We start from the raw sequence: 23,921 nt of genomic DNA on the forward strand, positions 1-23,921 counted from the left end.
AGTTAGCCTATAATGTAAAAAAAAATATCTTTGTATTTTACTTCATTTATAGGTCTTATTTTATATTACGTTGGCTTGCCTTGTAAATAAATAAAATAAAATATATACATAAACGTAATAGTGGGGGGGCCTGGCCTGCTATGCGCAGAAAAACTTTCAGATTTTATAACATAACGAAGGTCTGGCTTCTCTTGGGTCATAATAAACTATGTTTTTATAAATAAGTACTCGTTTTGTTCGAAATGAAAGCTATTTTTTTTAACTTTACGCCTTTTCCCGCATATAGCAGAATAGACAGATCAAATCTAGTGTTAAGACACTCCGCCCCCCACGCACTGTTGAATTTTTGAGACATTACGGCTTGAATGAATGGCACTCAATGCTACTTTGTCTTGTTCTTTCACACTCATACTCTATAAATGAATTTAATGATTTCATTATATTTATTTTGATGATGATGATAGTATCATTAGAATTAAAAAGGAAAAGTAAAATACAACATGGAGTCATTAAAAAAGGTGAAATAATAGTCAATATTGATGAAAGGCTAATTTATTCCGTCTTATGAATTACAAAGTATTTACAAATGTACACAACTAATATCTAATACTATATAACAAGTGACCCGACTAAAACTAACTACGACTAACTAGAACTAAATATCGAAGTCCATTTTCAAAGCCAACTCGTACACCAGTAACAACAATTTAAAAACATTACATTTAATTTTTTTTTAATGTTATAAGATGAAATGTAAAACATAAATTTAAATACATAATATACATAATCATAATTTTTATATCAATAATAAAAAAAATGTTTACATATACTTATTTTAAATAATTTATACTTTTATAAAGGAAGTAATGTCAAAATAAGTATTCTTTAATTAGAGTCAATATCTCTTGCGGTGTAGAGCTCCGCGCAGCCACTATATAGAGTCACAGGTTCTTGTCCTCGGTAAGTAATTAGTGGCATAGAAATTTGCGTTGTTACTGACGTGCTTTACATATAAAAGGAGTGTTTCAACAGGTTTCCTTTATTTTTAAGTTATATTAGATTTTTTGTACAACAAAATCGATTTTAAAATGCAATAACAATATAAACAAACAACTAAAATATAAAAAAAATCTTTGGCTTTCTTAAAATTTTTTTTGCAATAATAGTCCAACTGAAAAATTTGAAATTACACATTTTTTTTATTTTAAATCCAAAACAGAACTAACCCGTTATACACCCCATTTAAATTCTACCCTAAATCTATCGTTGATGTTGTCGTATGGCATCCGTAAACTTAATGTTACATTCCGTAATCGCCATATTCGCAGTCAGGAAATCCCCTAAGGTTGAGACTGGAGCTGGTCTATCGAAGGGGAATCCCATGGGGCGGCGGTCTGGGTACTTGCGGTCTCTTATACCGCAATAGGAAGATGCGTCGTTGCAAGTACCTACTGTATCTTGTACTACCTGTTGGTTGAAATATTATTGAGTTTATATAATAAAAACAAGATGTAAGTCTTCAATCAGTGTGCCAGCGACACGTGGTCGCTAACCATGTAACATGTATCTCGTCAGAATTTAGAGAGTGCTCGGTATTTCCCTACGTGATAGAATCAAAAACAAGGACATCAATTAATTAAGAGGGATTGCTCAGCTGAAGTAGCAGTGGGCAGACGTCATGGCAAGGAGAACACTCCTAGTTCGGTGAGGTGGCCGTTGGGGCAGAAAGGTTCTCAATTAAATCAACATATTATAATTATTTTAATTTTAAGGATTGTGGGTTGAATATTTTTTGGTGGAATTTGTGCTTGCTATTATTAGACACACATACTACTTTTCACTTACCCTATCCTCATTCCAATTGGTAACCATACAGAACAGTACCATGGGGTAACCTTCTGCTGTTCCTTTAGGTATCAGCATATGATGAGGCCAGCCACAGCCGCAGAAATCAAAGTCCGCTGCCTCTACGGAGCCAGAGTCACCAGGTCTTGAGTTCTGGTTGCGGAACGTTCTCTCATAGGGGATGGTGACAGAGGATAATCGGCTGTTGCGTTTGATAGTGGAACTGCCGGCTGGGACTGGAGAAATATCTTAATTAGTTAAAACGTGTATAATCTTATTGTTTTTACAAAATTCTGAGGCTATTTGCAGTTAGTTAGTTTGAGTCTTTCCTACACTGGATAAAAATTATTATTAAATTATTTTCACTACAAAATTCCCAGCGTTGAGTACTGAAACGAAAATGTATAATACGAGTATATAAAACACAAATATTACAATATCAAATACCGCCTACTCCAAACTACGGAATCTATATATATAAAATCGAAAGGTCACTCACTCATCACGGAATTTCAGAAACTACATGTGCTAGGAATCTAAAATTTTGCATAGGAGTTATTTATAGGACGTAGGTGATCGCTAAGACGGGAATTTGCAATATTCGACTTCTAAGGGGTTGTTTTTGGGGTTGAAAATTTGTATGAAACTTCTTTACTACAAATGCTAGGAGTCTCAAATTTTGCATAGACGTCATTAGGACGTAGCCATGGAGACAGAAATTAATAATAACATAGTTCACGCGGGTGAAACCGCGAGCGGGCCGCTAGTAATATATAAAAATAAAATTGTACACTCTCATACGTACTGGCTTGTGAGAATTTGTCCAATTCAATCATAAGGCGACGTTGTTCTTCAAACGGTAGCTGTTGATTGTTTTCATCCAAAACTGGTGCTATGAAGATACGGAATGTACCCATAAGACCTGCTCCACTCGAGTTATTAACTTCAACGCTGTTTAGTTTTTAAATTTAATTAATAATAATTTTAATAAAATTAAAAAATATTTAGGTGAAATATAATAATTTAAAGTCATTTTTATTATTGGATGAAGAAATTTAGAAGATAGAAAAACTGAACTGCCTTTGCCGTTTCGTGGCTTCGATCCACACTCGAGGTAATGATTATATTATGACAAAGTTAAACTATCAGACTATCAGTCAGTCAGTCAGTGCAGCAATTGAGAATCACCAATTAACAAGCAATATCTTGAACCCAGACAGAAAGTGAAAACGGAGTGTCTTAACACTAGCTCTATGAAAAAGCGTGAAACTGAAAAGAAACTATTCCTTACTTATATTCAAATTCATCATGCTGCAAATGGGTAAAACGAGCGTTAACACTACCACGCGGCATGAAGTCCAAACCACGACTCAGTTCCACAGTGCTCTGTTCCCACTGAGTGTGTAACTGATTCGAACCCCGACCTAATGGTCCTTGACTTTGGACCGAGACCGCTGATACTCGGATACCGGGGAAGTCCAACTGAAAATGTTATTAAGATTGTATTATTTGGAAGAATATAACGTTTTTTTGACTAACATTTTGGGCACTGACTGTTTTTCTCTAAATTTCATATAAAAGGAATATCTTTAACAAAAAAAACTTACCCTATCCCTTCCATAAGGTGGTAATTTAGTTTTATATAAATTGAACAGATCGTCTATATAGGCGTGCCAGCGGTAGAACACCGGGTCGCGCATGGCGGTTGCCGAATCACCCATTACGCCGAATAGTTCCTATAAAATGGATAAAATAGGTAAATACTTCGTTTTTTGGATAATTTTGGAGTGATCTCTTGGGTTTTTGAAATTTTTGAATCCGGAGTTGTCAAGAAAAGTTGATACTTTTGGAGCATAAAGCTATGCAACAGACAGACATACAGATTCACAGTCTATATTTTGCATCGTAGCTCCCGAACGGAGGAACCGATTATGATTTTGTTTTTTTGCCTGAAAAGTGGCTTAATCGAGAAAGTTTTTAGAAAATACTTTCCGACGTTTGAAGCTTATTAATAATTATTGGAAAAAAAGTTTTTTTTTAGTAAAAATACTGGTATATACTTACCAAAAACCTATGATCGGGATCGTGAGCGTAGGATATAAACACGTGTCCCATGTTGTGCATATCTCCATAGTAACTGCGGTTTCTGCTTATTATTGAGGACTCCATCAAGTTACCCAGCACATCGATGCCTGTTTGTTCGTCTAAAGGCATTGTACGACCATTGGGCTGGAAAAAGGTCAAATTATCATCAACGACCCAAAGTCTAATAAATTAATATTTTTTATTAAGAAGGATGTGTTATTTCAAACAACTATAAGTTACCAAAAGTATAGCCATATTGTTGACAGCTTCAATGAAGTGATCCCTCCATAGCTCTAGTTGGCTGACGTCGCTGCGTATTTGCTCCACGGGACGGTCCAGGTCGCGGATATCGGAAAATGCGAACCTATGAGAATTAATATAAGTTTACAATCGTATAAGATAGCACAGCGCGGCATCTGACAATCAACTCGATAGTTGTGTTCGATTCCCACTCGAGGGATTGCATGATTTATTATTTTGATATTCTCGCTGGTAACAAGACAGACGCATCGTTGAGTCCCTCACTCAACACGCAATGTCTCGCAACGGAGTGTCTTAACACAACTTGTGGTATACAATGTGAAGCTAACAAAAATATCTTACCTTGGCGGCCAAGCTCGACTTGCGACTTGAGAATCCAATTTAGGGAAATACCCTTCAGTGATGGGTTTACGGAAATCATTGTAACGACGGACTCGTTCGAGCTTGTTACACAGTCTTTCTGTGCTGTATCTGTAATTTTAAAAAGAAAAGTTCGGTAAATTTAGCCATTTTGATTTCTAAATTAGTGCTGTTTAACTACTTTATTACTCCTACCTAGCAACAATCTGCTGGTGCATATAATAAAACAGCTCGCCACGCCTGTCCTTGTCGACAATGGCGCGGTCCGCCGAGTCGAATGGGTACACGAGATGCCAGTGCCAGTGGTGGAGATTAACGCCGATATCCTCACGGAAGTAGGCCACACGCTGTTCCGGTTCTAGATTTGATGCTGTATAGTTTTGGGGAATTAGGATTGGTATCTGAAAATTAATAGATAAAGAGTTTCATTAAAAATTATATATAGTTTAGTATGTATTTTTTATATTTTCCTTTTTAGCTTAATGCTGTATACAATAGTTAGTAGGGTAAGTAGAGACTGCCTAACGTTAAAACACTTCTTTTAAGAAATTGTTTGAACTTTGTCTTGCCAAAAGGAAAAAAATATAATTCCTGCGGGTCGGGTAGACATTGTAATCACATCACACAACTGGCAACACCAAACTCTAGTTCTTGCGTACTCTATCTAGTATATGAGCAAGATGCGTTAAGAAAATGATTAAGCCTCATGTATCGTAATAAAGGTAAAAATATTCCATTTTCCCCCAACTCACCCTGTCTCCCGGTTTTTCAACGACAGACACTTCACGCGCCTTCCTGAACACCTTCGGGTCTACGAACTTGTCGGGGAAGGTCTCAGCGAAAGTCGGGATGTCTAGACCTTTCGTGTCATCTCTGAAATTTTTTTTTGGAAAATATACGAATATATTTGGGAAATTTTGGTTTACTTGCAGATTTCATTCATTTGATTTTATAATTTTCTTTTTAAATTAATATTTTATATTTATTGTAATACAAATACTAAAAATCGAAAAGATTTGAGCATTTCATTAGATAAATTTAGATTACTTTACAGAATTTTACTAAAAAAGAATCTATTTTGTTTCTTACCTATGCAGTAAAGCCACTGAAAGGCAGTAGTTAAACATGTAAGGATTGATTCTCAGTTGACAGTACGAACAGAGGGACATGAGGTCGTCGACATCACGCATACCTTATACAAAAAATAATTTAAATTTAATATAAGCAATATATATATTTTTATTTATTTGATTAAATATTTTTTTACTCATTACAATTTTGTAACAAATTCCATCAAAAACATAAATATGAAATAAGAGGCAAGTGAAATATTAAGTACATTATATGCAATATTCAAAATCAAAAACTACTATACCTAGAAACACATCAATAAGGTTCCCAGCCATTTTCCTATGTTTAGGTACGAATAAGGAGAACTGGTCGTTATAAGGCATTTCCATGGGCAGAGACAGGTCTGGCAACGCGATGTTCCTCACAGGTATGGGTCTAACACCCTCGCCGAAACGACTTGAGAGGACATTACTCGATTCCTTGTATTTCTCCGGCTAAAATAATATAAAATAGAGTTTTAAATTTGAATTAAGCGTCCAATTGTTAAGGCGACAGGCGTGGGTTCGATTCCCTGCACTTTTTCCAACATAACAAACGAGGTCTTGCATTCACATGAGTGGGATGCGGAGTATCTTGACACTAAGCATATTCTAATTTGTGTCGAGACGAAGCGCGGCGTTGAGTTCTGCCACTCAACACGCAAAGTCTCTAGAATTCGGCAAAAAAGGGGGACGGAGTATTTTAAGCTGATACAAAATCTACAAATGTTACCACCAATACTATATACAAAAAATGAAGAATTAAGTAATTTTCACATATGCATTCCTATAAAATAAAAATAAAATAACAAAATTGTAATACTTACGAAGTAATTTTCAGGTAATTGGAAGACGGAGCCATCTTTTGGCATGAAGCATGGTTCTGTCGGTCTGTCGAAGAACAATAATAGATTCTTCTTGTTAGCCATGCTGCTTTACTGGAAACAATATGAGAAAAGATAATATCATAGAAAAGAATTAAAAAGAAATTTGAACTTAAAAATAACGTAATTAAAAGTGCAGAATAATAGAATACCGTATTTTCTAGGACACTATGTTCCTTTTGTTTAGGTCTGTATACAAATAAAAAAAACAAAAACTTACCTTTATTCACAATTTTAAAAAAATAAAAACAAAATATATTTAAGAAAACTATATAATATAAAAAATATTGAAAATAAAACTAAAATTTTTAAGACTTCCGGTAAGCCAGGGTGACCACGGCTGACTGTATCCTATCCTAGTAAAGTTCTCTATATAAAGGTACTTGTTGCCGTGTCTTGTAGTACAATATGAATCGTGTGCAAAATGATGTTTGGATTCTTTTTATTATATATAAAATAAAAAAATATGGGAAGTTGTGGTCTTGGACCTTATCAGGAGGATATTTGGTCACCGCAGTTGTTGATAACGGGTGATATTTACCATTCAAATCACACCTGATGGGAATTTCATAAAGTTTTAAGCATTAATTTATTATAGTTTTTTTATTAATCGTTAACCGACTTCTAACTTCTATTCCTGTTTTTGCATTTAGCAAAGTATTAACTACTATTTGAAAATAACTTTTGGCGTTTATTGAACACTGGGCCACGTGAAAGAAAAACTATTCGACCCTTAACGCTGCCTCGGAAGAAGCAGGAATGAGCAAATAGGTGAAGGATTACTTAGATGGGGTAAATGGTAAACTAATCAAAAATGTTTAGGTAACGCTGTCTTGTAGGTAAGCGGTTACTACTTAGTTAAAATTACTTTGTAGCGTTGCATTGCTAAAGATAGCCTGTAATAGTACTGTGGCCAAGTGACTTATCTAAACGTTGCTATTCAGTTCTTTCAGGCTGTATGAATACTTAAAGCCTAAGAAAATTAAATAGCAATATTATTAGCTAAAGAAAATTGAAGCCGTCATAGCTCAGGAGCACAGTTGCCTAGTAAACGCGACAGTTGTGAGTTCGATTCCCACTCGGGAATCGCACCATCTGATTAATGGAATCCACAATCAGAGCAAGAAAATGCTTTCCTGAAAAGAAATTCCTGAAGCTAAAAAATACTGTATTTCTCCTAACATAACAATTTTTATAGATTATTTCAGTAAATGTTTTTGTTATTTCCTTGCTATTAATTTTGGTTAAATAACCGCTATGATAAGTATGTTCTATATTTATTTTATAAACAGTAAGTTATTTATAAAATGAACCATTTATGTATATATAATCGCTTATTATTTAATTATAGTCTAGTTTCATTCAGTTTTTTACTCTTCATCGAGAGAGCGACGGAATTGAATACTAATTCAATCTACTTTCTAACGTGAACGTTAATGCCATAACAAACACGTTGCGTGTTAAAAGGCGAAATTTAACGAGTAATGGCATATTTGCTTATGTTCTTTTAATTTATTAGAAATATATTATAGAAGATTATAGAATATGACGTCAGTCGTGGCGCAGGGTCACAAAGTGTCACTCGAGGAGAGGAAATATATAAAAAAAAGGTATACTTCCATTTGTTCGCTCTGATGTTGAGGCAAAGCGCGGCGTTGAGTTCCGCCACTCAACATGCAATGCCTCCAGAATCTTGCAGAACGTGGGGAACGGAGTATTCAGGGGCATAGCGTGTTGAGTGACGAAAGCCATCGCCGCCGTCTTTTACCGCCTCGTTACCAGAGCGAGGAAATGGAAATATTAAATTATTCATTTCGTCGAGTGGGAATCGAACACACGTGTTGTGTTTACTTTCGGAAGATTTTGATCCTCACTACAACGGCCTCCGGTTACTGTTAATTTTTTGAAATTCCCACGGGAACGGAAAAAAAATGATTTCCCAGTTTACGTCTAAGTCCCGTGAAATAAATTACGGGCGACGCCTAGTACGATACCTATATGGAGATTTATAAATACCAACCCACCCTTGCATCCACTTCGTAAAGGTCATCCAACTTGACCCTGAGCTAAATGGCAGGCACGAGCGTTGAACACTGTTACACGCTATTTATAAACTGCTGGAAAACTCTAGAGAAAATGCTATTTGTTAAATTGAGTTTACATAACAATACTAGCGTACCAGCGCGGCTTCGCCCGCTTCAACTAAGCAAATATACATTTATCTATATATATAAAAGGACTTGTCCTCACTGACTGAGGTAAGACGCACGTACAGTCGTAACCGCTGATGGTAGAAACGTGAAATTTGGACAGATGTTTACTTTCGTAATCTACGAAGGGATTTTTAAAAAAAATTAACCCTAAAGGGGTGGAATAGGGATTGAAAGTTTGTATGGAAAAAAATAAATCGGCACCGATTCTTATAAAATTTTAAATTTACATTTTTAAAGGTATTTAATTGAATACGTGTTTCATCGTTTTCTAGAATTCTCCCCCTAAAGGTGCAAATAAGGGGTTAAAAGTTTGTATACATTTTTTTTTTAAATCCGGACCAACTTTTATAAAATGTGAAATTCAGACTTCTAAAAGTATTTAACTGAGTACATGTTTCATGGTTTTCTAGAATTCTTCCCCTAAGGGTGCAAATAAGGGGTGGAAAGTTTGTATGGAAAAATCTTTAAAACGCCACCGATTATTATGAAATTTGAAATTTAGACTCTTAAAAATATTTCATTGAACACATGGTTCGTGGTTTATTAGAATTCACCCCTAAATAAGCAATCGAAGCTGCGCGCGTCCACTAGTTAGATATATTAACGAAATTATTTTCAATTTTCAATAGGATCATTAAGAAAATGTATGCTGAAGCGCGTGTTAACTGTTCCTTCGCCCTCATGAGTAAAAGATGTGGATCTCTGATGCGTAAGGTACGGGGTGGTACCAGCAAAATACTGAACGTGATGTCTAATAGACTGGAGCGCATATACATGGATCATTGCTGTTCCGTTGCAAACGAGACGGTGCAGCGATCATTCGTGTGTATTGTAATATTTATGTAAAAATGATATTAATAATATAATAACAACTATTTAAAAATATAATAATAACTAACCTAGTCTGTAAGAAATATTATTTACTAACCATAATGAGTCACTTGAGTAAAGTATATTATTCAAATTCAAATTCAAAATATTCTTTATTCAAATAAACTTATTATAAGCACTTTTGAATCGTCGAATGAACATATGAACAAAAAGCTACCACCGGTTCGGAAGGCAGTTCTGCTGAGAAGAGCCGGCAAGAAACTCAACAGTTGCTCTTTTCAAAGTCAATGGTACAATCTATTACATTAGCTGGCAGCTATCCTGCATTACATTCAATAGACATTAATTCCATACATGTTTGTCCTCTAAGTATTCTTGAACAGTGTAATAAGCTTTACTTGTTAGAATTTTTTTTACTGATATTTTAAATTTTGGAAGTGGCAAATCTAGAATACACTGTGGAATTTTATTATATACACGTATGCTCAGACCCATAAAAGATTTATTAACTTTTTGGAGGCGAAAACTTGGAGTAACAATCTTATCTTTATTTCTCGTTTCTATCGTATGATTGTCACTATGTTTACTATGACAATGTATATTTTGTCGGACAAAGAGAATATTATAGTATATAAATTGGGAAGCAACTGTAAGAATACCTGCATCTTTGAAAACATCTCGCAGAGAATCTCGCGCTCTTAGTTTATAAATATATCTCACGGCTCTTTTTTGGAGGATAAATATTGAATTTATGTCTGAAGCACTGCCCCATAGCAGCATTCCATAAGATAAAATACTATGGAAATAGCTATAGTAGACTAGTCGTGCAGTGTCAACGTCCGTCATTTGTCTTACTTTTTTAATTGCAAACGCGGCAGAGCTGAGTTTATGCGCAAGTGCTTCCAGATGAGCGTTCCACTGGAGTTTGGAATCTATAGTTACACCTAAGAAAATAGCTGATTCCGACAAATTGAGAGTTTCTCCTTTAATTAGTAGACTGAAATTATTTTTTTTAACATTTTGTAAAGCAAACTCAATACATTTAGTTTTTTTAGCATTTAACATTAGATTATTAACATCAAACCAACGAAGAATATGCGATAATGCGCTATTCACATCGTCATAGTTTATTTTATTTCTGTCAACCTTAAATATTAAAGAGGTATCATCCGCGAAAAGTACAATATCACATAGGTTCTTCACATAAAAAGGTAGATCGTTAATGTAAAGAAGAAATAAAAGGGGACCAAGAATGGATCCTTGTGGAACGCCCATCTTTAGAGGAGATCCAGATGATTTTACATTATTTATACTAACCTTCTGGATTCTTTGGTTTAAATATGAGGCAATAAGGTCAAGGGCAGTATCCTGTATACCATAATGTTTTAATTTTAATAACAGAGTTACATGGTCTACGCAATCAAAGGCTTTGGATAAGTCACAAAACACTCCAATTGCATTTTGTGATGCGTCTCCCATGTCTCTCCCATGCGTCATAAATGTGCTTTAGGAGTGCAGCACCCGCGTCCGTAGTGGACTTGCCTTTGGTGAAACCATATTACTCACTATGGAAACAATTGTTAATATTTAAGAAAATTGTGAGCTGGTTGAACATTATTTTTTCAAATACTTTACTTAAGGATGGCAAAACAGAAATCGGTCTGTAATTACCAGGCTCAGATCTATCTCCACTTTTGTAAAGCGGCACTATTTTGCTATATTTCATTAAATCAGGAAAAGTACCGGATTCTACACAATTGTTAAAAATTAAAGCAAGGTAAGGAGCAATATTAGGTATAATTGAATTAAAAACTTTAACAGACATGCCCCATAAGTGACCAGTTTTCTTTAAATTAAGGCTTTTAAAAGTTTTGACAATTTCTTCTGGTGACACATTCTTAAACACAAAATTTTGTCTACAACTATTTACATGGGTTTTTAGTATTAATTCTGCTTCCGAAGGAGATGATGGCAGTGAACGTGTTACTTCAGTTGATATATCAGAAAAAAATTTTTGAAAAGTATTTGCCACTTCTAAATCTGAATTTAAGATTATATTATTAACTTTTAATTTAATAGGTTCACTGACAGCTCTAGATCTTCCAGATACAGTAGTAATAGCATCCCATGTAGCTTTAATTTTATTATTAGAGTTCAAAACTTTTGCTCTTATATGCATAGACTTAGCCTGGCCACATACCTTTTTAAATATTTTTGAAAAATTTCTAACTTTTAACAAGAACTCCGGATTTTGATTTATATTGTGTTTTTTAAATTATTATTATACTAGCGGACGCGCGCAGCTTCGCTTGCGGATTTTGGGATTCTAATAAACCATAAAACATGTGTCCAATTAAATATTTTTAAGAGTCTAAATTTCAAATTTTATAAAAATCGGTGGCGATTTAAAGATTTTTCCATACGAACTTTCAACCCCTTATTTGCACCCCTAGGGGATGAATTAAAACAAACCACGAAACATGTATTCAAAGAAATATTTTTAAGAGTCTAAATTTCAAATTTTATAAAAAGCGATGGCGATTTAAAGATTTTTCCATACGAAATTTCAACCCCTTATTGGCACCCTTAGGGGGTAAATTCTAAAAAACCGTGAAATACGTGTTCAATTAAATCATTTTAAGAGTCTGAATTTACAATTTTATAAAAATCGGTGCATATTTAATTTTTTTTCCATACAAACTTTCAACTCCTATTTCGCCCCTTTAGGGTTAAAGTTTTTCAAAATCCCTTCTTAGTGGATGTCCAGATTACAAAAGTAAATATCTGTCCAAATTTCACGTTTCTACCATCAACGGTTACGGCTGTGCGTGCGTCTTACCTCAGTCAGTGAGGACAAGTCTTTTTATATATATAGATATAGCACACCGCGGACACTGGTGGTCCGCACCCGTTTCTGCTGTTTTGTGCTTTTGATTTTGAGTGGTTTTGACTTTTTTTTTAAATTTATATTGCAGTATACTCCTTTACACAGCAAAAGAATTGAAGCTTTAATTTGTTATTGTTAGCTCTGTTCCGGTGGTTGCGTTATTTTTTTTTATTGTATCATATATTATAATTCTGGAGGATATTCTGTGTTTCTCCTTAATTTATTTATCGCCTCTTGGTCTTTATGAGAGATCTTTAAGTTATAGTCTATTATATCGGTGACTGGTATTCTGTGGCTCGACGGAAGAACTTGCCGACGGCGTCTTCTTTGGCATCGGTGTAGTACATGCATTCATTTGTGTGCCTGGTGATCGCAACGACATCATGTGACATGCTGTCATGTAGGGCACTTTTGATTGATTTTGTCTAAATGGTGACGGTAGGAGAGGTAAAAGGAGCCCTACCTCTCTTACTGTTCATATTTCCGTCATAAATCTTTCATCACTCATTCGTTCAAATCAGCTGAGCCCGTTCTTCTTCATTCTCACCGTGACATCTTCATTGCGGATTCGATCAGCTAAGCTGAATCCGCATATCCTAGGAAGAGATCGCATCGCCACGGCATTCATCTTTCTTTCATTCTTCTTCTGTAATATCCACGTTTAGCTGCCGTATAACCGCGTCGGTACCAACACTTCATTATGAACGGCCAAACGCGCAGCTGTACTGACGATTCATCGTCTCATCAATGCATCCAAGGCACCATTATATTATATTAAAATAAGTAAAATATTAACATATACTTATAATTGTTGAAATCATTATACAAACATGGAAAACAGGAAAACTGTAAAGGGAAGAAACAAAGTTATTAATAATTAACAAAATAGCACGTGTATGTTTGTATTATTACATATTTTATAATCAAAAGGAAAAAAAAGTATTTTTTAGCTGCACGCCGTTTCCAGCATAAACAACCCTGTTTAGGCAGAGGGAACCTAGTAACAAGACACGTCCATTCCCCACTTTCCAAATAATTTTCAAGACATTGCTTCTTGAGTGGCGAAACCTGTAGTCTACACACCACGGTCTCAAATATAATAAGTATTAAATTATAATAAATAGATTAATGTTTAAAATTATGAGAAATTTGCACCAGATGTGAGTTTAATGGTATCACCAGTTCTCAGTAACTGCAATGACCAAATATCCTTGTGATAACGACCAGGATCACAATTTCCCTTTGTTTTGCACACGATCCACATTGTCTGAAAGGACACACGGTGCAACGACTACCTACGAGTATATATAGGGATTTGCACAAGAACAGGATACATTCAGCCGTGATTACTGCGGCTTACCAGTTTCAAATTTAATATTAAACTTAATGATTTTTTTGTAATTACATAGTTATTTTTTTAAATTAATTTTGTGTATTTTTAAATTGTAAAGAAAGGTGAGTTTTTTTATATAGATGTGTAAAGCTAAACGAAATTTGATCTAGTGGCCTAAGATAGGCAACTATATGTGTACACTATAGTGTAGAGAAAAGAATTAACTTTAGTTTGATACAAAAATAAACAATAACAAACCACCTGCTCATAACGGAAACCCATAAGAACTGGCCACCATTATTTTTTCGATCCCATACATCACTGAAATGATGTTGAGTTCACTAAAGAAACGTATACTTACAATTTATTAACAAAAACTAATTACCATAAATTTGAGTAAAAGTTCATTGTCCAAAATTTGGCAACCTTGGTGTAATCTATTCTACCACGCATCATTCATAAAAAATAAGTTTAATTAAAGAAACAGATACCTGTAGGTTTTTGCAGTGGGATGTCGTACTACAATGTTCTAGGACACTCCATTCTCCACTTATTCTATACTTTTAAGCAAAAACATTATCCTTAATTTAAGCTTATAGCCTACAATTGGACAGCGCCAAGATGGTGCCAATTTTTTAAAATTAACTAGCGACCATGGGCGCAGGAGTCGAGTAATCCGTGCCCATCCCAGAATAGTCTGGTTTCCACTTTTTGGTTAATAACATTTATAGTGTTTTTTTATTATAAGTATATAGAAATTTGACCTTTCCTTATCGGTCAGTTATTTTATTGTTTAATCCTCATTTAACAGGAATTTGAAATGGTGGTGACTGGTGAGACAGGATGTTGGATTGATTATGTTATTTATTAAATACATATTAATTATTCTTAGCTTCTTCCTTTTACTATCTTATTGTTTTCCTTTTAGATTGTTTTTCTTTGTATAATTATAATTATTTAATGATATATTTTATAATTGTATTTTTTTTAATTAAAATTTCATGTTTTCGTCTGTTTAAAGATTTTTTTGTGTAGTATTGTTTAATTTCTTACAAATTAATCTATTAAGAGGCTACTTTTAAGTTAATATGTTTTTATTATCTTTTAATTTGTTTTCTATGTTATTATTTTATCACATTGCTTCCAGTACAGCAGCATGACTGACAAGAAGCATCTGTTATTGTTCTTCGACAGACCGACAGAGCCATGTTTCATGCCAAAAGATGGTTCCGTCTTACAATTACCTGAAAATTACTTCGTAAGTATTATTTTTTCCGTTTTAGTCACACATTGTATGTGTATATATCTGGGCAGGTAAAATCTCTTATCTTAACATTATTTTACGAAGAACTAAGGTGACAAGCGAGTGTGTATATAATTTCACACAAGACAAATTTCAAGACATTTCCTAAACACCACCTAATTTTAAGATAAAGCTTTGTCTTGTTACCAGAGCGAGCAGAGCAGAGGAAGGAGAAATAGAAATAACTCATTCCCCTTAGTGGAAATCTAAACCACAACTGGTATCTTTATAGTCAGACCCTGTATAGCACCAACGGCCTCTCCCATTTTCCATTTTATTTTACAGGAGTATACATGTGAAAATGACTGCAATCTCCACATCTTAACTTTATGGGCTAACTTAACTCTAAATTAAAACCAATTTTATATTCTTTCAGCCGGAAAAGTATAAGGAATCAAGCAATATCCTCTCAAGTCGTTTCGGAAAGGGTTTGAGCCCCATACCTGTGAGGAACATTGCGTTGCCAGACCTATCTCTGCCCATGGAAATGCCTTATAACGACCAGTTTTCCTTGTTTATACCTAAACATAGGAGAATGGCTGGGAACCTTATTGATGTGTTTCTTGGTAAAGTTGGATATTCTATTAGATATATTAAGACATATTAATATTTTTTAATTATTATTATACACCGTTCTATGTTGAGTAGCAGGTATTAACCCCGCGCTTTACCTCGCGATCAGAGTTCAACATTTATTCAGATATCAGACAAAGTTTCTGGTTTTCAGGAATTTTATAAAAGTTTCACTTGACAATGCCTGTGTGTATACCTGATACAAGTTTTGTTCAGAATTACTTCTCTTTGTTTAGTAACAATTAATTATTAGGGTATAAATAATATTTTTAATTCTTATAAAATTATCAAACTAAAAATATTTGTATTTTTTATAATAATTTATATTTAAAAATGTAAAATTGATTCACTAATTTAATAAAAGTATATTCTGAGTTTGTAGATCATTATATTGTTTATGGTTTTTTTTTACAGGTATGCGTGATGTCACTGATCTTGTGTCCCTCTGTTCGTACTGTCAGCTGAGAATCAATCCTTACATGTTTAACTACTGCCTTTCTGTGGCTTTACTGCACAGGTAAGTAACAAAATAGATTCTTTTTCATATTTATTAAATTCCGTGAAATGCAAAAGTAAGTAATAAAAAATAAAATATGTTAAATAGTTATCAATTACCTAAATACGTGGCTGCTCCAAAATGCACGGATACCCCTATATCAAAAAGAACCTAAACCAATTTTGAAGAAACTTGGACTGGACCGTAGAGATGGGTATTTGATATTAGTTTCAGCTATTTGTAGTTCATTTCAGACTAAATTGAGTAGAGTGGATATCCTCACAAACTTAAGTTTGTCAACTTTTATAAGTTGTACTTCCCGTTGAGCTACAATCCTGAACCTGGTACGGAAGGCTGTGGCGGTGGGCAAGTCCGAATCGCATTTAACTGATTCTTTTCTTTTGAGATACACTAAAAAAGAACCATCATTTTATTTTTCTTTGTTATTTTATTGACATTGACATTTTGAACAAATTAAAAAAGATAATCGTTACTTAAACTCCAAAAAAATATATTCACAAATAAAAACATTCCAGAGACGACACGAAAGGTATAGACCTCCCGACCTTCGCGGAAACCTTCCCCGATAAGTTCCTAGACCCGAAGGTGTTTAGGAAGGCGCGTGAAGTCTCTAGCGTTGAAGAACCGTTAGATAGGGTGAGTTGGAGAAAATGGTGTTTATATTTATTAAAAATTAAGTATTTTTAAGTTTTTTACGTTAGGAGAAATTGCTGCCTTTTTTGCTTTGTAATTTTTTTATATTAACAAATCTAACTGATCATCAAACCTACAATATTTAATACAAATTATATCTATTTCTCACTTTACACAACAAAATTCGATTTTCAATTTCTCACTTATAATCGCAATACATAGTGTCTCGATGTAAAAGTGGGGAACGGAGAACTCTGCCTTCCATATATTATTTCGTCTATTCATTTGCAGATACCAATCCCAATTCCTCAGAACTATACAGCTTCCGATCTAGAGCCGGAACAGCGTGTAGCCTACTTCCGTGAGGATATCGGCGTTAATCTCCACCACTGGCACTGGCATCTCGTGTACCCCTTCGACTCAGCTAACCGCGCCATTGTGGACAAAGACAGGCGCGGCGAGTTGTTTTATTATATGCACCAGCAGCTTATTGCTAGGTAATAGGAATACATTTATATAAATTTGTAAACTTTTTTTCAGTTAATTATTTTTAAGAAGTCGATTTTGATTATTTTTATAATAATGATTTTATCCTCCATCTTTCAATTTTTTCACTAGCTTTCTCGCTTTCGCGTTTTAGATATAACAGTAGGCTTTAGACGAGTGCTTGAGCAGTAAATAAGAGGTGCGGGTTCGAGTCCCGCTACGTTCAAATTTTGAGCGTTTCTAAATAGTTTCCTTTCCTTAGTGTGAATAACACTTGTAAAAAAATATTTTAGATTTTTTTAAGCATTTTATATAACAGATACACCACAGAGAGACTGTGTAATAAGCTCGGTCGGGTCGATCGTTTCGATGATTTCCGTCAACCCATCGCTGAGGCGTACTTTCCTAAATTGGATTCTCAAGTTGCAAGTCGAGCTTGGCCGCCAAGGTAAGATATTTTTTTATTCATTTTTTTTTAGAACGGAGTGTCTTGACACTAAGCTCTTTGTGTCTACAATATTTGATTTGAGAGACAAGCAAAGTATTTTCATATATGTACATTGTGAACTAATGCGGCGCTTTAAATAAAATAACTCATATAAATATAATAATATATTTTTTGTAATAGATTCGCATTTTCCCAACTCCGCGACCTGGACCGCCCTGTGCAGGAAATACGCAGCGACGTCAGCCAAATGGAACTATGGAGGGACCATTTCGTTGAAGCTGTCAACAATATGGCTATACTTTTGGTAATTTGTAGTAGTAGTAGTAGTTTAATGATTTTATTTTTGATATTTTGACATGTTAACATGAAATTGAAATAATATATTTCTGAGTATTTATGGTAGTAGTATGGTGTATTTATGGTATCATATATGTATATATATTTATATATAACTATAACTTACTAGTCCCCTATAGATTTATTAATAGAATAAAAAAAAATATTCTGTCTTTGCCTTGACATCTGAGAGAGAATGAAAATATTAAACATTTCATTTCCTCGAGTGGGAATAGAACCCACAACCTGTCGCGCCTGTCACGTGCTTATGTCCCTACGCCGCAACTGGCCTCTAGTGGTAGTATATTAATTTAAATTATAAATATTACCTTTTTCCAGCCCAACGGTAGCACAATGCCTTTAGATGAACAAACCGGCATCGACGTTCTCGGTAACTTGATGGAGGCCTCAATGCTGAGTAAGAACCCCAGTTACTATGGAAACCTGCACAACATGGGTCACGTGTTCATGGCCTACGCTCACGACCCCGATCATAGGTATTTGGTAAGTATTTAAAAAGTTAAGGCTTACAAAAAAATAACAAAAAACTTAATATTTTGTTTTCTTAGTTAGTTAGTTAAAATATTTTAGGGTACCTCAATAAGTGAAAATGGAACCCTTATAGAATCACCTTGTTTTCCGTCTGTCCGTCTGTCAATACCATTTATTTTGAGGTAGCTCCATTGATCTCGGTACTAAGCTGAAATTAATATCAAATATTCCTTTGAACGCAATCAAAGATAGGTACGAAGCATTAACAATAAAAAATAATGTAATATTTACTTATATAGACAATTTATTTCTAAAAGTATTCTTATTTCGAAATAACAAACAGCCACAGATTCATATATCTCAAAACACCAAATACCCAAGACCATGATCGTACTCAAACAAATTACATATACTTACCTATTTTACCCATTTTTGTAGGAACTATTCGGCATAATGGGTGACTCGGCGACCGCCATGCGCGACCCGGTGTTCTACCGCTGGCACGCCTATATAGACGATCTGTTCAATTTATATAAAACTAAATTACCACCTTATAGAAGGGATAAGGTAAGTTCTTATTATTTTTAGCTTTACGCTGTATCCCGCACTTAGCAACGTAGGCAGAGGGAACCTGAGTGCCGATCAACTATACACTAACTAAACTGTGTATAATTGATCAAAGGTTAAGACACACCCACTTTTCGCCAAATACTCAAGGCATTGCTTGATGATCGGCGAAACTCAATGAAACAGTTTGCCTCGTTTATATTTCATTTCCTTGAGCGGTAAACGAACCCATAACCAGTCGCGTTTACAGTCCACGCTTATGCCCCTGCGCCACGACTGCCCCCTTATTTTTCATAAATTCGAGTATCTGGATTTTCGATAATACGAATGCTTAACGATTGATTGCACCTGCATACATTTTCTCAAAAGATATAATTTTAATTAAATTTGGATTTCAGTTGGACTTCCCCGGTATCCGAGTATCTGGGATCTCTGTTCGTAGTCAAGGGCCATTAGGTGGGGGTTTGAATCAGTTACACACTCAGTGGGAACAGAGTACTGTGGAACTGGGTCGTGGTTTGGACTTCATGCCGCGTGGTAGTGTCCGCGCACGTTTTACACATTTGCAACATGATGAATTTGAATATAGGTAAGAAATTGGATTTTTCTTCAGTACCATGCTTTTCAGCATAGCAGAATAGGAAAAAAACTTACTGGCAAGGCACTCCGTTCTACACTTTCCGTTGTGTGGCGGCAATCAGCTCGACGCTTCTATGCTATCTGATCATTCTTTTCAATTGAAACGAACCCACAACTTAGTCAGAATACGCTATCTCATTCCTCTTATCCATCATGTCCGACTATGGCATCTGAAAAGTTTCGCCATAAAATTTCTTTACCTAAATTATAAAAATACAAAAATTACTTAATATAATGATGTATATTATCAACAGTATTGAAGTAAACAATTCAAGTGGAGCAGGTCGCATGGGTACCTTCCGCATCTTCATAGCGCCGGTTTTGGATGAGAATAGAAAACAGCTACCGTTTGAAGAGCAACGTCGTCTTATGATCGAATTGGATAAATTCTCTCAGGCCAGTACGTATTACAGTGTTAAATAGTATTTATCAAAAAATATACTATACTATACCACTATTTTAAAGCAACCTACATTTTCCACGCTAACTTGTACACTTGTATGTAAAAGTAAACAAGATATTTTTCCCAAATTATCCCCTGTTACCATCTCTTAATAAAGAACGCTCCGCAACTAAAAATCTCAACCTGCCTACTCTGGCGGAACTCAACGCCACCAAATGAAGCTACTGGAAATGAAAATAATTAAAGATCTCATCTGCAACCATCGCGTTTAAAATCACTCACAGTCCCAATACATCACAATGGCTCATTTACTTCTCTTCCAGTTCCAGCCGGCAGTTCCAGCATACAAAGGAAGAGTCTATTATCCTCTGTCACCATCCCCTACGAGAGGACATTCCGCGATCAGAATTTAAGACCTGGTGACTCTGGCTCCGAAGCAGCAGCCGAATTCGACTTCTGCGGTTGTGGCTGGCCGCATCACATGCTGATACCGAAGGGAACTCCAGAAGGTTACCCCATGGTGTTGTTCTGTATGGTGTCCAATTGGAATGAGGATAGGGTAAGGATATTCAATTCTCTATTACGAACGACGATATATGTATTAAAATAGTAAATTTTAAAGAACATTTTGTCAATATAATATGTTATTCTTTTTCGTCTAGGCATTAATCCCGGCTTTTGTCAGGGTCTGCCTTCCTACTCAACCTACTCCACTTTGTACGGTCTTTAACGGGATATTTCTTATATATAAAATGATTTATCAACCCTCCGCCAGGTAGTACAAGAGTTGGTAGGTACTTGCAACGATGCAGCCTCCTACTGCGGTATAAGGGACCGCAAGTACCCAGACCGTCGCTCCATGGGATTCCCCTTTGACAGACCAGCTCCAGTCGCAAGTTTAGGGGATTTCCTGACTGCGAATATGGCGGTTACGGAATGTAACATCAAGTTTACAGATGCTATACGACCACATGAACGGTAAGTTTACGGTAAAATTGGAATGGTGTGTATAACGGACTATTTTGGTATGTTATTAAAAACTTATTTTGTTTTCAAAATTTTTAAAAAAAGTTTTATTGTAATATTTTGAATATAGATTTGAATGTTAATTTTTTTGTCTTGGAATGTAATAAGAGAATTTGAAAAATCGTGTCTATTATATAAAAAAACTAATACACATTTAAAAGTAACCTGTTAAAACACTCGGTTTTTCTCTAAAAAAAAGCCAGTAACGACGCATATTTAAGCCATTTTATAATGACTACGGAAATGAACCCGTGACTTTGACTCTCATTAGTAAACCATAATATTATATTAAATGCAATTATAAAAATCATATATTTCAAATAATCATATATAATAAAAATCATATATAATAATCATATATAATAAAACTCAGTTAGTAAAAATAAGTCATATATACAAATACATAATATATCCGAGTATAAATTTGATATTTCAAATTGTTGTTACTGGTGTACGAGTTGGCTTTGAAAATGGACTTCGATATTTAGTTTTAGTTAGTTTTAGTCGGGTCACTTGTTATATAGTATTAGATATTAATTGTGTACATTTGTAAATACTTTGTAATTCATAAGACTGAATAAATTAGCCTTTCACCAATATTGACTATTATTTAACCTTTTAACCATGATTATCACATATTTTGTTTTACGGTAATAGATCTATCGATTATTCTAGCCACATATTCAAAGAATAATGTTTTATATAAGAAATAATTAATAATTTCTCTACATTGAAAATAACAAAAAAAAAGCAGTAATGGAATGTACTTTGTAATTTACGGATTTTAAGTTTTAAGTTTACATTTTAAGTTTTTGCCTGTTCAGTTTTTGTCATTGAGCAGGATATTCTTACAATCTTACAATTTCATTAAAATTGCAAGAGAATGGCCTACCCGCGGCAGTGTTTCCAGATCGATACGACCTGGGTGCTAGCTCCTTTGGTGTTACATAGGGTCGAGGGCGGCGGTGTTCACTCACCATCAGGGTGACTCCTGAGGTCACTGATCACGTGAGATCATATAAATATGACACGACCTATTTGAATGCGAGATCACATGTGATCCATCCTGAAATTTGTACGGAACCCTCCATGGACGAGTCCGACTTGCACTTGACCGGTTTTTTTTTCATATGCAAGCATAAAACAAAACAAAGAATAAGAAAAGTGTATGAGTTACATATATCAACAAAAGTTATCACATTTTCTCTGCACGAGTGCACTTTTAATCTAGTTTAGACATGTCCTTGACCCGCTGAGCATTACATGAAGGAAATGTATTTTCTTTATACTATTATTGAACTTACCTTGAGACACTATTTTTATTAATTTGAAGCCATCGGTGGACTGTTGCCGACTGTAAACGTGATGGTTGTAGGTTTGGTTCTCATGAGGAGGAATCCCACTTTGATTAGACAAAAAAGCGCGGCGTTGAGTTCCGCCACTTCACGTGTTCCGATACAATTTCACAAAGTTGAGCGAGGGGGACGCCATAATGGACTATTAACTTAAAATTAATGATAAGTTGTTTTTTTTTCAGTTTCACACTGCATCCCGCCTATAACAGAGAAAATAGAGGGAACTTAGTGTTAAAACACACCTTTCTCCGTTTTCCGATTCCCCTGAGTGAGAATCGTACCCACAACCATCGCGTTTAGTCACATTCTTGTGCCTCTGCGCTATAACAACGGCCTGAACGAAAAGGAGAAAAATTAGTGTTATTATATACTTAAGAATCAAATTATATTTAAAATAATTTAGTGATTTTTTTTTCATTTTCCATTTATCATATTACTAGCGGACGCGCGCAGCTTCGCTTGCGTATTTAGGGGTGAATTTTAACAACCCATGAAACATGTCTTCAATGAAATATTTTTAAAAGTCTAAATTTCAAATTTTATAAATATCGGTGGCGATTTAAAGATTTTGCCATACAAACTTTCAACCCCTTATTTGCACCCTTAGGGGCTGAATTCTAGAAAACCATGAAACATGTGTTCAATTAAATACGTTTAAGAGTCTGAATTTCAAATTTTATAAACATTGGTGACGATTTAAAAAAAATCTATACAAACTTTCAACCCCTTATGTGCAACCTTAGAGGGAGAATTCTAGAAAACGATGAAACACGTGTTCAATTAAATACTTTTAGAAATCTAAATTTCAAATTTTATAAAAATCGGTGCTGATTTAATTTTTTTTCCATACAAACTTTCAACGCCTATTTCGCCCCTTTAGGGTTAAAATTTTTCAAAATCCTTTCTTAGTGGATGTCCAGATTACGAAAGTAAACATCTGTCCAAATTCCACGTTTCTACGCACAGCGGTTACGGCTGTGCGTGCGTCTTACCTCAGTCAGTGAGGACAAGTCCTTTTATACTCGTATATATAGATTATAATAGTACGAACGTAGTAGTAAATCTTTGAACAAAAAACACTTATGCTTTAACCAAGAACTTTTCCCCAAATTTGATTTGAACCCACAACCATCACAGAGGCTTAGGTAGTTAAGCGTATAAATACATAATAATTAAAGTTTTGAGGTCAAATAAATAGCGTGTTGGGAAGCAGTTTTGGAAATAACCTTGATATATTAGCATATAGGCACTAAGTTTCTACTGCAGAACACGCTTTACTAGATTTTAGCTGCGACTTCGCTCGTATGCTGAAATTAAAATAACAAGTTTTGGATT

General features: G+C 34.7%; 2 protein-coding genes and 1 long non-coding RNA gene across 5 annotated transcripts; 1 reads left to right on the plus strand and 2 right to left on the minus strand.

Moving 5' to 3' along the window:
• Positions 1 to 536: 536 nt before the first annotated feature.
• Positions 537 to 6,921, minus strand: LOC146540807 (phenoloxidase subunit 1-like). The gene is made up of 14 exons (XM_085198489.1): positions 6,765 to 6,921; positions 6,488 to 6,598; positions 5,927 to 6,116; positions 5,641 to 5,743; positions 5,304 to 5,424; positions 4,747 to 4,952; positions 4,534 to 4,662; positions 4,171 to 4,294; positions 3,910 to 4,074; positions 3,453 to 3,581; positions 3,137 to 3,327; positions 2,651 to 2,796; positions 1,846 to 2,081; positions 537 to 1,467 (listed from the first exon to the last, which is right to left on the minus strand). Exons 2-14 carry the CDS (start codon positions 6,587 to 6,589, stop codon positions 1,261 to 1,263), a joined length of 2,049 nt encoding a protein of 682 aa, XP_085054615.1. The 5' UTR covers positions 6,590 to 6,598; positions 6,765 to 6,921; the 3' UTR covers positions 537 to 1,260.
• A 6,859-nt stretch (positions 6,922 to 13,780) lies between these two features.
• Positions 13,781 to 21,828, plus strand: LOC146540808 (phenoloxidase subunit 1-like). Of its 2 annotated transcripts, none has more exons than XM_085202297.1 (14): positions 13,781 to 13,930; positions 14,956 to 15,066; positions 15,488 to 15,677; positions 16,099 to 16,201; positions 16,717 to 16,837; positions 17,126 to 17,331; positions 17,640 to 17,768; positions 17,949 to 18,072; positions 18,444 to 18,608; positions 19,035 to 19,163; positions 19,562 to 19,752; positions 20,057 to 20,202; positions 20,529 to 20,764; positions 20,981 to 21,828. In XM_085202297.1, the coding sequence occupies exons 2-14, from the start codon at positions 14,965 to 14,967 to the stop codon at positions 21,185 to 21,187; spliced, it is 2,049 nt and encodes a 682-aa protein (XP_085058423.1). In that variant the 5' UTR covers positions 13,781 to 13,930; positions 14,956 to 14,964; the 3' UTR covers positions 21,188 to 21,828. The 2 variants fall into 2 exon arrangements, with proteins under 2 accessions (XP_085058423.1, XP_085058430.1); XM_085202304.1 differs by having other exon boundaries at positions 13,813 to 13,930; positions 14,961 to 15,066.
• LOC146540809 (uncharacterized) lies at positions 18,443 to 23,492 on the minus strand. Of its 2 annotated transcripts, XR_014879046.1 has the most exons (4): positions 22,829 to 23,492; positions 19,818 to 19,972; positions 19,014 to 19,115; positions 18,443 to 18,804 (listed from the first exon to the last, which is right to left on the minus strand). It is a non-coding gene; the product is annotated as an uncharacterized LOC146540809 (long non-coding RNA). The 2 variants fall into 2 exon arrangements; XR_014879045.1 differs by lacking the exon at positions 22,829 to 23,492 and having other exon boundaries at positions 19,818 to 20,046.
• Positions 23,493 to 23,921: the final 429 nt, after the last annotated feature.

The sequence above is a fragment of the Heliconius melpomene genome, chromosome 2 (genome assembly GCF_056956725.1).
Source record: "Heliconius melpomene rosina isolate 202511_hmr_F chromosome 2, ASM5695672v1, whole genome shotgun sequence".
NCBI classification, from domain to species: Eukaryota; Metazoa; Arthropoda; class Insecta; order Lepidoptera; family Nymphalidae; genus Heliconius; species Heliconius melpomene.

What these genes read in the sequence shown, in the direction of transcription:
- LOC146540808 (XM_085202297.1), top strand. Translation starts at nt 14,965, where the DNA reads ATGACTGACAAGAAGCATCTGTTATTGTTCTTCGACAGACCGACAGAG. An exon ending in AATTACCTGAAAATTACTTC is followed by an intron (nt 15,067 to 15,487) that starts GTAAGTATTATT and finishes ATATTCTTTCAG; the next exon opens with CCGGAAAAGTATAAGGAATC. An exon ending in CATGATGAATTTGAATATAG is followed by an intron (nt 19,753 to 20,056) that starts GTAAGAAATTGG and finishes TATTATCAACAG; the next exon opens with TATTGAAGTAAACAATTCAA.
- LOC146540807 (XM_085198489.1), bottom strand. Translation starts at nt 6,589, where the DNA reads ATGGCTAACAAGAAGAATCTATTATTGTTCTTCGACAGACCGACAGAA. An exon ending in AATTACCTGAAAATTACTTC is followed by an intron (nt 6,117 to 6,487) that starts GTAAGTATTACA and finishes ATATTATTTTAG; the next exon opens with CCGGAGAAATACAAGGAATC. An exon ending in GGACAAATTCTCACAAGCCA is followed by an intron (nt 2,082 to 2,650) that starts GTACGTATGAGA and finishes ATATTTCTCCAG; the next exon opens with TCCCAGCCGGCAGTTCCACT.